At 49.9% G+C, this 14,047-nt stretch overlaps 1 protein-coding gene across 2 annotated transcripts; it reads left to right on the forward strand.

The window, feature by feature from the left end:
• Window positions 1-271: 271 nt before the first annotated feature.
• On the forward strand, window positions 272-3,346 carry LOC124649953. Of its 2 annotated transcripts, none has more exons than XM_047189521.1 (7): window positions 272-513; window positions 612-985; window positions 1,492-1,696; window positions 1,813-2,014; window positions 2,525-2,670; window positions 2,760-2,798; window positions 2,904-3,346. In XM_047189521.1, the coding sequence occupies exons 2-7, from the start codon at window positions 735-737 to the stop codon at window positions 3,015-3,017; spliced, it is 957 nt and encodes a 318-aa protein (XP_047045477.1). In that variant the 5' UTR covers window positions 272-513; window positions 612-734; the 3' UTR covers window positions 3,018-3,346. The 2 variants fall into 2 exon arrangements, with proteins under 2 accessions (XP_047045477.1, XP_047045475.1); XM_047189519.1 differs by having other exon boundaries at window positions 692-985.
• Window positions 3,347-14,047: the final 10,701 nt, after the last annotated feature.

The following is a 14,047-nucleotide window of genomic DNA, read 5'->3' on the forward strand; positions in this document are numbered from 1 at the left end:
ATATACCCTATTTAAATTTATTAATGAGTGATTCGGACTAGTATACAATACTTCGTTGGAATTGTGATTCATTGATTGCTTGCACATTTTAATTTGGGTTGGAGTGCACGACACTTTTTTTTTCTCTTCCTCCCCTTACCACAGAAACCCTAATCCCCGCTGTCCTCACCGCTTCCCCATGCCAGACCCTAGCCGCGGCCGCCGCGAAAATCGCCCCCGTGCACAGCGAGATTGCTTCCTCGACCCTGGCCTCTACACGGGCCACCCAGTGGTGCACTTTGATGTTCCCACCGCCGCCGGGCGGCAGATTTTTTCCATCCAATGTTGTGCCAAAAACGAAGAAGCGATCGTTTCTCCTCTTCGCGGAAGCCGCAGCGACGATCTCGCCGCCGCCCGTTCCGAATCCGGGCCATTGATCGTTGTCTTCGTAGATAGGGATGGGAAGTACTTCACGGACTATGATTCTCCACGCATCCAAGAACTGATGCTCAAAGTATTGTCTTTCCTGTCAAGGTATGCTCCTCTGGATCGCTTCATCGTCAGTTTTCTGTCTCTCATCTAGTAGAAACCGAATTGTTTCTGCTTTAGTATCTTTTCCCTTTATTATACAGACAGCCATAGCGCATGGTCATGTGGATTATTCATCGCCTACATTATTCGTCTGCTCATCAAACTTCTTGCCCTGCTTCAGGCGTGAGGAGAAGCATGTGGGAGACACTGCACCTGCACAAACGATGGAACAACTAGATCTCCCTTCCTTGAACAACTTATTACACACTGCATCATTGAAGGAATCGTCCATTACCAGTTCCTCGTCCTCCATATGGGCCCTGGTATCCCATGATTGGGGAATCACATTTTACATCAGGATTGATCACACTGGATTTTTCCACACCTATCCTTGTGTCGGTGGGCCGTTTCGTAGCTTACAAGAGGCTTACAGTGCCATTGATTGCTATCTTCGTGATCGTGAGGATCCAACAATGTAAAGTTTCTCAACTTCGTTCTATGTTTCTGTTGGTTCATTTATCCTGTTTTGTGTATACAAGTGCAATTGACTATGTTTAAACATGGTTACCCTTCTATTTTAAATTTCTCTTTGGAACCACATAAAGCTAACAAAGCAGCATTGTCTGTTCGGTTTTAGCCATGCACACCCACACAACTCCCTCTTATGTAGTAAACAATGGTGATAGCACAACATCAAGCTCTACTAACTGGTCAAAATAGTGCCATGACTTGTAGGCATGCAAACAGTTTGGTTTTGTTATGTTTTGTTTTGACTGATTGATTAACTACCATGTGCTATGTTAGATCTTAGATGTAGCTTGGGTGCTGTTTTGTCTTATTCATCAATCTTCCAGTCAAACTAATTCACGCTCAGCCTATGTTAGGCTGATAACATTGACAAAGTACCAATATCTCTTTGTGTTCCCTATGTTTGCGAAAGTATGGCATGTTAACCGTTTATCATGCTTTGGTCTAAACTAGGTGCATAGATCCAGATGACCCAGATTTGATTTATCATGTGCTAGAATCCACACGTGAGAGAGCTATACGCCGAATTCTTTGCTGGCCTGATGGCACAAGGACTTCGCGGTTGCAATCAGAGCCAATTGATCAGAGGCGTTGTTGGATGCTTCAGTTGGTTCGAGCTTTGGTGGGCAAATATAATGATGATCACAATCTTTTAGGGGTTTGCTCTCATTCCCTTGCTCCCACCCTCACCCTGTGTCCTCCTACCTAGGGTGCATTGTTCATTCATGTTTCTAGCAACAATTTGTTGACCACATCCATTCTTCTTTCTTTTAGGACCTTGCATATGAACTACAAGGTGTTGTGTGCTACCACGTGTTCAATGAGGGGGGTAATAATCGTAGGATGTACTATCATGTCAATTTCACTGCAAATACTAAATTCAGCAAGGACCTATTATTCTTTGCTGAGACTATCAGTGAACAACGTGATGAGTTGGTGGTCAGCTGTATCTGCAGGATTAATCCTTCTGACAAAGGTATTTGATACTCTGGTGCCAAACTTGTGGGTTCTTTAGTTTGCTGATTGTGTTAACTTAAGCTTATCTATTATACTGTTTTGTATTGTCTATCTGTCTCTAGCTAGATCTCAACTAATTCTTATCCATTATGCTTGATGATGTAGCCTGTAATATCTCATCTATTACTAGGTAAATAAGAGAGCGTGGGAAATAAATTGTTTGATTGACATCTTCTTGGCCTAAAATATTCATGTAAAAGTCACATATTGTATTGTGACAAATTAACTATCTGCCTACGGAACATACTTACATGCCCGCAGCCCCTGTTGGTCTAGCGTTGTAGTAATGGTTATATGCCAGGCCCCACATTGTGCTTGAGCTTTATATCCATAATATCTTCTATTAGTTCGCATGCAGCCATGTGTAATGGCTGCATGCACATTTCTTACAACCATGCTATTATTTTTATATTGTGCCTATGCCTTGTGGATTATCTGGCAGCTGATTGACAAATTCCCCCCTTATTAGACAGGGGGCACTGCCATGCTTGTTTATCTGACGTGAAGCACCCCAAGGATGATGCATACTTTGGTGGTCACTCTTCTGCTGGTGTCTTGTCGGGGACGTATCATTCTCATGGTCCCAAGGAGGATTTGGGAGTAACTGCTGCCCAAGTACGTATGATGAATTATTTCCTGGCAAGCTATTGTTAACTTTTATTACGATTGCTTTATTCATCGTTAAGTTGCATGTCTTTGTACAGTTGAAAGACGAGGAGTCCCGCGTAAGATATTCACATAAGGTAATTATAATTTCATAGCTTGTGGCCTACTACCATTTGTAGTACTATGATGTCCGTTACCTTATTGATTATACCTTCTTTCTGCATTTTGTTTCTTTTATTTAGGGCCCTAGGGATCCAAACTTCCTGGAGAAACTCAGGGCACCAGTCGAAGTTAACTTTCCACCCCCGCGGCCAATCGAGGATACCATTGCCTTTATTTCCAGGTTCTGTAGATAAGATGTCTGCTGTTTGGTGTTGCTAAGATAAGAAAGAAAAGGACATGTGGTTTGGGATGTGTACCTATTTATAAGAAGCTCCACTCGATTTTCTGAATAAATCGATGTGCAATTCCTTAAGCGACTTGATGTTGTCAGGGCTTTTAGTAGGTTTATGCGAAGTAAATCCATCTTTGCCTTGTCCTGGTTCCAGCATGTAGTCATTTACCTAGGCACCTGCAACAAAAGTTTGTGGTAGATGTCTTCTCTAGATTGTTGATCAAAGGAACTACTCGTGGGTTAATTAGAGGTCTTTGGCCCCAATTTTAACCCCGAAGATGTTTTCAGCTTGCAATATGTCGATGCCACCTTGTTATTCCTTGAAAATGATACTAGGTAGCAATTAATTTAAAATGGATATTGACCTGCTTTAAGTAACTCTCTGGAATGAGAATAAATTTTCATAAGAGTGAACTGCTCCCCATTAATTTGGAAGTAGAAGAGTTGCAACCTTTCATTGAGTTTTTCTAGTGTGTTATTGGAAATTTTCTAGTAAAGTATCTAGGCACCCCTTTGTATTTTGATAGATTAAGGAGAGGGACTTACAGCCTATAATAGAAAGTATCTTGAGTAGAATTACTAATTTAAGCTTGCTTGTTTAGTATTCTCATTTATTTGTTGTCTTTCTTCATATTCCCTAAATGTTCACTGAAGTTGCTTGATACTCAGTTGGCTAATTTCACATGGAATGATGAGGAAGGTAATCATAAAATCCACTTAGCTAGACCCAAGTCTGTAAGAAGGAGGCGGGGGTCTTGGTATTCCTAATCTACAAGATTTAAGTTTCTATCCTATAGGGTCTTGGATTAAAAGATATATCCAAGGAGAGGGATCACTCAACACTATGAAGCGCCGCGTACCACCTTCAAGAAGGGATGTGACGACAACGATGCTGCTGCCCGGACGAATCCTAGGGTTTCCCCTGGTACGCACACGGACAAGGGAGGAAGGCTTCACCCCACGCCCTTCAGGAAGGTAGGGAGGCGTCCGTAGATGCCACTGCGTTGGCGTCGGTCGGACCGACAGAGATTTCTCCCGACCCTTGCAACCCCGCCCCGGACGCTCCATCGTGCACCACCATGCTTGCCGCCCACCACCACGCTCCACGACAACCTTGCAGACACCAACACCGTCTCACCGTGGCAATCGAAACGAGGCCAAGTGAAACAAGAGGGGACAACCGAGAACTAGACGCAGCAGGTCAGCAGCCACGCTGGAGGGAACAACCTCCACCACCACCTGCAGGTACTGACCGGGCGCATCGACAGGAGCAAACCAGGCTCACCTGGCCCGGCCGAACCCAAACAGGGTCATGAAGCACCCGTCTCCGCGCTACAGCACACGCGCCGCCGACACCGCCATACCCAGCTCCGGCCACACCCTCCGACCGCCGGGGGCAGCACCGAGCCCAACTGCGACTCAAGGTTCGTAAACTCCAGGCCCGGCCCGCCGGAGCCCAGATGGGGCCCAAAGGGCCCAGATCTTGGCCATACGGGCACTAGACCGAGCCACCTCGCCACCCGCGACAAAATAGCCGCGCCGCCGTCACCACACCACCCGTCGCCGCCCCATCTCAGAAGAAGTGCCGCCGCCGGAACCACCATCGACCAAAGAGCACCGCCGCCGGCAGAAGGAACCCCGCGTTCCCCCCTCCAGACGCGCGGGTATGGGCTTCTCCGCCGCCACCGGCACCGCACGGGGCTTTTCCCGGCGGCCTACGCCGACGATGGCGGCTGGGGAGGCCAGAGGAAGGGGGCGAGTGGGCACTAGGTGTTGGGCGCCCTCCTACCGCCCGCGAGGACGGCAGCAAGGGCCGGGGGAGAGGAGGGGGTCAGGGGCGGAGGCAAGGGAAGCCTGGCGGCGGTGGCGCGACGGGGCGGAACCCTAGTCGCCTCGCGTAACTTATTACTGAATCAAGCGGAATAGCTTCACACACGACAATTAACGTTCGATCCTTTACGATTCTTCTTCCATCTCGCGCTAGTTACAACCGTGCTAAATCCAGCTAAACCCAAACCCGTAATACTGCCGAACCCCATCAAAATCTGACCGATTCCACCTCTTTGGCTCTTCCTCCTCTTTTTCATGGGCCCAAACGCAAGCGGCGCAAAGAGATAAGGGAAAGTGTGATCGCAAGAAAAAGATGAATAAGGCAAAGTAAAAAGAGGTGTGCTTCTTTTTTTGCACGGAAAAGAGATTTTATTTAAGAGTTAATAGAGTTACAATCAGAATATATCACCGTAGCAATTTCCAGAGGAAAGCTCCTAAGCCACGTAGCAGTTCTATCCTATGCTTTACCAAGTTTGGCCAGCTCGTGACTAGCACGGTTTGCTTCACGAGAAATCTTGACCACTACTACATCTCTTTTCCTCATCATCTCTCGTATCACCTGTACTCTCGCCGCATAAATTGAGGTATTTGGCGTATCATCCTTGATGAGCTGAATAGCTTCAGCACAATCGGTTTCTACGGTGAAAGCTAGTGCAGTCCAATTCAGGGCCCAAGCGATGCCATCCTCGATTGCCGCAAGCTCGGCGTTAGTGGCAGTCATTGCAGTATTTGAGGTTCCTCATTGCAGCACAAATAACCGTTCCAGTGTGCATCATAGTCCAGTGATGGTATGCCAAGGTGTTTCTTCTCACACTCGTCCTTCCGATGCCCCATAAAACCACAATGTGAGGTAGTGAACACGCTCATACTTGAGTTTAAACACCTTCACCTCCCCCGGTTTTCCTGAAAATTTGGGTCTGCAGCCGTCTGTCTTTGGGTAGGTTCACACGTACCCACAGAAACTCGTTATCATCCTGTTCTTCCGATGGCACATCCATCTCCATCGCCTCCCATATTAGCACCGAATCAAGGACAGTTTCTGATGGTTGGGCAGACTCGTCGAGGTTCTTCACAAGTGATGCATTCTGATTGAAGATCCACGGTCCACCCGCATGAAAAAATCATAATCACCCTTGGAAAGCAAGGTGATCCTATAGTAGTTTTGCCCCCTCTGAGTATCTTATTCCACTGCGAAGGTGCCATACCTCATCAGCGAAGCGATTGAACATGGCTCGGGTATTGGGCTTGAAATTCGCCATGTATCTCGCCAGCAACTTTCAGGTAATGGGATCCTTCGGAGCCTCCTTCACTAAAAAGAGGTGTGCTTCAGTGCGCACCAGCTCCAAACTCGCATCTCCTCACCCAAGAGGTATGGTGATCCCGATTTTATTTTATTTTCTACCCACCGAAATCCATATCTAACCCCAGTACAAGGCTTGTATGGGTATACAGGGCCCGACGTATCGATACGCCATGACCCCACTTGAGTCCCACGTGATAAGCTAATCATCGTGATTAGCTCCCATGTCCGTGCATGCATCATTTTCATTGGCACTGAACATGTGAGGCCGTTGTTCCCCGCAGCCGCTGGGTAAAATGCCGGTGTTCATTGTCCGTCCGACCGCGCTTGGACCTTCTCAGAGCCTGCTCGCTTTTCGCATCTCGCCGCCACCGATCGTGAAGCCCCCGTAATACACGACCGTGGAAAGGCGCACCACTGGATTCTTACAGATGTAACCAAAAAACACGTGAGATGTCGATTGAACGCATTTACCGTTGCCCTGTCGTCGGGATCTTCCTCCTCGAACGTCTCCACGTCGTCCGAATTGTTGATCTTCAGCCCGCCGCCTTCCCTCCTGCCTCTCCAAGATCTTCTTGTTCTTCTTCTTCCGTACAACCGCTTTTTCTTAGCCGGGGCCGCCACGGCAGAGCCGGTGGCCGACCGGCCCCAGCTCTGGCTGCATCTGGTGCGGGCCACTTCTTCTCCACATCCACCGCCTCCTTCCCTTCTGCGATAGCCCCTTCTCCATGGACGGCCATGAGCGAGAGCGAGAGAGTGCGAGAGCGAGCGTGCACGTGCGGGTGCTAGACCTATTATTTCCCGATTGGGGATTGGATTTGGATGGAAGTGGCGTACGCGTATAATACCAAGAGATTCGAGCCATACGAGTTTCTACGCGAACCCGCAATATTTTCCTGCGGACGATTGTGCCCTTAATCCCGAATCGGTACCGCTTCATCCCGACCGTCTATCTGCTTTAACGAGCTGAGAGTTTCGCCCACGCTAAAGCAAAAGCAAAGTAACAAAATAATGACTATTTGGCAGGTGGGGCATACCCGAAGAAGAGAGGTGAGCCGAGACTTGTGTAATGATTCGACAAAACTGAGAGAAAAAAAATTGTCTTCTAGGCAAACTAAATTGAAAGGAAGAATTATTTTATTTTATTTAAAAACTACTTAAATTTTTTAGTCTCCAACGGGGCGACCCATCTCGCGCCCGCGCGTCCGGATGGGTCCACCGGACAAAAACGCGGCCCAGCGCGCGGACCCATCCAAAAAACGGATGACCACGGCTTCCGGGACTACCCAAACCCGGCCCAAATCTGGGACGAGTTTGCGTGGCCGCGGACGCCGAAGGCTGGTCGCTCGCGTCCTCCCCTTGTCCGCCCCTGGCCCGCCCGTCTGTCTCCAAAAACACAAACCCCTCGCACACATCTCCCGCCGCTCCGCCACCAGCCAAGGACCGGCGATTTGGGAGCTTTGTCGATGCCGGCCACCGTCGTCGAGACGCCGACAAGCGGGGAGGAAGCATAGTTCGCGGCCCCGCTCTGCTTTCGCCGCGTCGTAGCAGAGTCGGAGGACGCCGTCGTCGTCGCTGTTGTCCTCTCACCGTCGCGAGACCTCCCGCCGTTCGCAGCTGCGCCATTGCCGCCGGAGGTGAGCTCTCGTGCACCGTGTTTCCAGACCGCAAGTCGGCCGAGACGGCCATGGTGTGCAGGTCCCTAGGGACGCATTGGATAGCCTCCTCCTGCGAGGTGTTCGATGAAATGGGAGTACTAAAATTTGTCCCTTTTCATCCGTAGATCATGGTGGACAGCGACGACGACTACTTCTTCAAGAACTTCATCGACACGTCGCCAGACGAGGAGTCCGAGGACGAATTTTTCACGGACGCTGCGCTGATCATCCACGAGCACATTGTCTCGCAGATCCCCGTGCACCGGGGGTCCTTGCCGTGGCGCGCGGCCGCCTTGGACCGCAAAAGAGAACGCGGCCACGACCAGCTCTTCACCGACTACTTCCAACCCAAGGCATTGTTCACGCCGGCCATGTTTCGCCGTCGTTTTCGAATGTCCAGACCGTTGTTCCGCTGGATAATGGATGGCGTCAAGCTCTACGACGACTACTTCTGCTCGAAAGTGGATGCAATTGGCAAGGTAGGCCTCTCTTCGTACCAGAAATGCACGACAGCGATTAGGATGCTCGCATATGGCGTTGCCGGTGATTTCGTAGATGAGTACACGCGCATGAGTGAGTCTACCGGCTTGGAATCGATGTACAGGTTCTGCAGAAGCGGTGATCGGTTCGTTCGGAGAACGGTACCTCCGGCAACCTAATGCGAGAGGACACAGCTCGTCCGTTGTCAATCAACGCTTCCGGGGGTTTCCTGGGATGCTTGACAGACATAGACTCGCATGCACCGGGAGTGGAAGAACTGCCCCTTTGGTTGGCGAGGGCATACAACGGTCATTCTGAGGGGTGCACAGTCATTCTTGAAGCTGTTGTTTCACAGGAAACATGGATTTGGCACTCATTCTTCGGAATGGCTGGCTCGCACAATGACATCAATGTGCTGCAGCGCTCACCGGTGTTTGATAGGCTAGCGTACGATCAGTCCCCTGATGTGGATTTTAAGATCAATGGCCACCACTACACCAAGGGGTACTGCCTTGCTGATGGTATCTATCCACCTTGGGCTACACTCGTGAAGACAATCCGAAAACCCAACTCAGAGCAGGAGGCAAGGTTTGCCAAAGAGCAAGAGGCAGCCCGGAAAGATGTCGAGCGGGAGTTTGGCATCCTCCAAGCTCGTTGGGCTATCGTCAGACACCCTGCAAGAGCCTGAGATGTGCAAACTCCGTGGGAGGTGATGACCGCTTGTGTAATCATGCATAACATGATTGTTGAGGTAGAGCGGGGCGATTCACTCTTTGATAATGACTGGGAGGGCCAGGGAAAGTTGGTTACTCCTCAAGGTGGTCCGGCATCATTCCAGGACATTCTTCATGCACACCATGAAATTCGAGATCTAGCTGTACCCAACCAGCTGCATTCTGATTTGATCGAGCACGTATGACAGCATGTAGGCAACAATGCTGCAAACAACAATGATGAAGGAAATCCCGAAGCCTAAAGCATTTGTACCGTTTTTACATTTTATTTGAATAATACTTTATCTTTGATGACAATGTACTGTGTAATAAATTTTGAGCATTTGAACTATTTCCTATATTTTTCTATAATTTATTTGACGTTTATAGTGAATTTACAAGCAAATACCATACGGCATCGCGGCCCAATTCTGCTGCGATCGGCGCACCGCGCGACCCAAACGGACGCGCGGACGCGGGGCTCCGTCCGCGCGTCCGCTCCCCACCCAAACTGTCCAAAACAGACGCGCGTCCATTTGGGTCGCTCGGTTGGAGATGCCCTTAGAGCATGTCTAGTAGAGCCCCTAAACCCCTAAATCTGTAAAAATAACCGCTTTTTTACAGTTTTTGACGAAAAAATCGCAAAGACTAGAGCCCCTAAAGCCGTAAAACCGTAAAAAATTCCCAGTGTCGGACCCGGGAATCCCTTCTTGGCTCGTAGAAACGAGGGTTGGGCAATCCAACCCGTCCCCGACCTGTAGTCGTCTCGGACACGCGCGGGAGGGAACATTCAGCTCGTTCCCCTCTTCCTCCCTCTTCCTCCCCCGATCCTGCCGCCGCCCTCCAACCCCGCCGCGCCCCGCCTCCTCCGCCCCGCCTCCGCCGCGTCCCGGCCTCCTCCGCTCGGCCCTCCTCCGCCAGCCCCGCCGCGCCGCGCCCTCCTCCCGCCCCGCCCTCCTCCCGCTCGGCCCTCCTCCCGCTCGGCCCTCCTGCCGCCCAACCCTCCTCCCGCCCCCGACCTCCTCCCGCTCGGCCCTCCTGCCGCCTCCCGCCGCCGCCGCGTCCCGGCCTCCTCCTCCTGCCGGCGCGTCCCGTCCTCCTCCGCCTGCCCCGCCGCGCCCCGGCCTCCTCCGCATCGGCTCCTAGCCGCCGCCGCCCCGGTCAAGGTATGTTCTTTTTTTTCTTTTTTTTCATTTCTTTTGTTTCATTTTGTAGCACTAATTGACGGTTGATTTTTTTGCGGATGGAGATGAACAACGACGTTGTCACGGACTCGATGTCGGATTCGTCGGATTGGTCGACATCCGACGATTCCGACATTGATGAGTTGTTGCAAGACGATGATGTCGAGATGATGAGCCTCCTCGTCGAGGTGCAATCGTTTGAAGACCGCGCGAAGCTGATGGATCGGAGGAGAGGGTCGACGATGGGGCGAACCACCATCTACCGGAACCGCGCTCTCGGACACGAGCATTTGATGGAAGACTACTTCGCCGAGGTACCTACATACCCTCCTCGCCTCTTCCGCAGAAGGTACCGAATGCGCCGTAGTCTATTTGTGAAGATTGTCACCGACTGTGAGGCGGCCTCCACATATTTCAAGCGTCGTAGATCCGCCGGCGGTATCATGGGGTTTAGTGCATACCAAAAGATATCGGCGGCAATGCGGGTACTGGCCTATGGTGTATCTGCGGACTACACGGACGAGTATCTTCGCATTGGGCAAGATACAACCACGGAATCCGTCCGTAGATTTGCTAAGTTAGTTATCCGGTTGTATGGTGAGACATACCTTCGAGCACCAAACGAGGAAGATACAAAAAGATTGATGGAAACCAATGAAAAAAGGGGATGGCCGGGGATGCTAGGTAGCCATGATTGCATGCATTGGACATGGAAAAATTGCCCAAAGGCATGGCATGGAATGTATTGCGGTAAAAGCCGTGATGCTACCATTGTGCTTGAGGCCGTGGCATCGGAGGACACATGGATTTGGCATGCATTCTTTGGGTTGCCGGGAACACTCAATGATATAAATGTGCTCAATAGATCTCCTTTGTTTAAAAGATTAATTTCTGGAGATGCTCCAACTTGCAACTACACAGTCAATGGCAATGACTACTCAATGGGATACTATCTCACCGATGGCATTTATCCCGAATGGGCAACTCTTGTGAAGTCCATCAAGGAGAAAAATGGGGTGCCCTTGTCCAGAAAAGAGGCTCATTTCACAAGGGCACAAGAGGCAGCCCTCAAGGATATAGAGAGAGCTTTTGGTGTCTTGCAAGCAAGGTTTGCCATAGTTCGGGTCCGGCTCGGTTTTGGGATAAGAAAACCTTGGTGGACATCATGAAGTGTTGTGTGATTCTACACAACATGATCCTAGAAGATGAGAGGGGGTTAAACTTGCCTTGTTTCTATGACAATGTTGGCACACGTGTGCAACCGGAAAGAAACCCTTCTCGTGTAGAAGCTTTTCTTCAAGCACACCGTGAGATTGAAGATGCAGCCACTCATGGTCGTCTCCGTGATGATCTAGTCGAGCACCAAGTGGCGATTGGATGGGCAGCGCCGTGGCGCATGATTTACCTTTGTTCTATTTGATTCGAACAATTATTGTTGTATGGTCCAACATTGTTGTAACAATTTGAATGATTATTGTTTTATGTGCTCAAATGTATTATTTGGTGTTGTAATAATAACTAGAATGATTATTGTTTTATGTGAAATGTGATCATATTTGTGATATGTGAAATGATGATATGTGATGAAAACTGTGATATGACATATGACAGTTTTAGAGGTTGGGGTTGAGCCAAAGACTAGAACCCTCAAACTGCATTCTTTAGGGGTTTAGGGGTTCTACTCTTTACCCCTGTTTTTCAACCTGTAAAAGTGCACAAAAATGACTATTTCCAACCTGTAAAACTGCTATAGAGATTTAAGGGTTTAGGGGCTCTACTAGACATGCTCTTAATGACCCAAACCCAAAAACGTGTTTGCCTCTCCTTGCCTCGCGCGAGAAACAGTGAGGATGGTTCGAATATCAGATGAAGTTTGTCGTACTTACATCAGTAGGACTCTAATAAAGACCCGGATGCGAGCGAGAGAGATGACAAGACCAGAGTAGCAGACCAGGCAGCCATCGCCAGGCGCTGTTCAGACAGACCCTACGCCTGCACTGCAGTCTGCAGTGCACTGCGACGACTTGACCCCATCAATCCAATCCAGTCCCTCGATGGCGAAAGACAGAAGAAGCTGCGCCGGGCCCGCCTCCCGAGGCCCTGCTGACCGCGCGGGCCCAGCCCATGCCGGCCCGCGCGCTCATCAAACCCATACTAACCAGCTTTCGTCAGGCCCGTTGCCGTTCGCTGTCGCGTAACGTACACGTTGCCCCCGTTTCAAACGCTGATCCCGCCGAAGGCCTCCGTGCCGTTTCACACCTGCTTCCTCCGTTTCTTCATCTGAACGTACACTTGTCTCCCTGATGAATTCGCCTTGTCCTTTAAAAGGCATCCAAAAAAGCGTAGCCACGTTTAATTATCCATGCCTTTCCTGGTTCTCTTTTTGTGTTTCCGAAATTCGAATGTGCATCTCTAGTCGTGTCTCTAAAACGATGCCACCAAGAGATTTGGGATGCGCCTAGCAATTGACCCGCACAGTGGCACGCTCAAAACGATCTTTCTTACCCGGCGTGGTCCGATAGAGTGTCCGGCGCTCTGCACGGAGAGGTGTCGCGAGTGGTGAGCCCGTCGCATCAGCAAGGCCATAACTTTCATATTCCATAATTTTCATCTCATTCTCAATCCGCCCGCCATAACTTTCATTTCTCCTGCAAGCCGCTACTCTTTCCCACCTAGTTCAACAAGCACAAGTACCTCGATAAGGACCACACCGTGATGCAAATGAAGAGGACTAGAGGAGCCAAAAGGCTATGTCAACCCGGTGGAGCATCATACAGGCGACGGTGAACACATTCCATGGCTACCATGCCAACATTAGGACGGATAGCGACACAGAAAATGCATTGTTCTATACGCGTCGGCAGGGCGCCCTGTCGGCAAACCTGCTCATCCACGGCGCCAAGAACGATGAGAGAAGGAATGCCTTTTTGATGAAGCAAAAAGAGAAGATCGTGCTCGAGAAGGAGAGAGTCATAGTGAAGAAATGGAAAAAGGACTTCATGATCTTGACCGCGGACACGCCGGGAATGGACCTTCAGGTGATAGCGGCGCTCATGTACTATTACAACATGATCTTGAAAGAAATCGTCGATCGAATGATCACGACACCTGCTTTAGAGTCTGCACTGGCAGTGGCATCAACAGCTGCGTCCGCGACAACATCGGTGAGTACACTAACTATAACAACGGTACTGTCAACAATAACAACATCGACGCCCATGGAGCGGTCTGAGGTCGTCATGTTGTACGGGCCAACGACGACTCAATAGCCGCCTATCGGGAACAAGTGTCACCCGAAAGGGTCTAATCGTCGATCAAAAAGTGCTTCACCGTTGTCTCAACAAACCTGCTCATCTGCGATGCCAAAAACAACGAGAGGTGAAATGCCTTGTTGATGAAGCAAGAAGAGAAGATCGGGCTCGATAAGGAGAGATTCGCCGTGAAGAAACGGAAATAGGACTTCATGATCTAGACCGCAGAAACGTCGGGAATGGACCTTTAGGTGATAGCAGTGCAGATATACTATTACGACATGATCTTGAAAGAAATCGTCGATCGAATGATCACGGCACCTACTTTAGCGTCGGCGCTGGCAGCTGCATCCACACAACATCAGCGAGTATACTAGCCACGGCAACTGCATTGCCGATGACAACAACATCGACACCGACAGAGCGGTCCGAGGTCGTCATGTTGTACGGGCTAACGACGACTCAAGAGCCGTCGTAGGCCGGTGGAGACAACCCCTTCTTCTAGGCTTCTTCTGCTCCGGTTTGTAATATTGATCAGGATGACTTAGGCCGGAACTTTGAAGTGCTTCTTTCGAA

This window comes from Lolium rigidum, chromosome 4 (genome assembly GCF_022539505.1).
Source record: "Lolium rigidum isolate FL_2022 chromosome 4, APGP_CSIRO_Lrig_0.1, whole genome shotgun sequence".
Lineage (NCBI taxonomy): Eukaryota > Viridiplantae > Streptophyta > Magnoliopsida > Poales > Poaceae > Lolium > Lolium rigidum.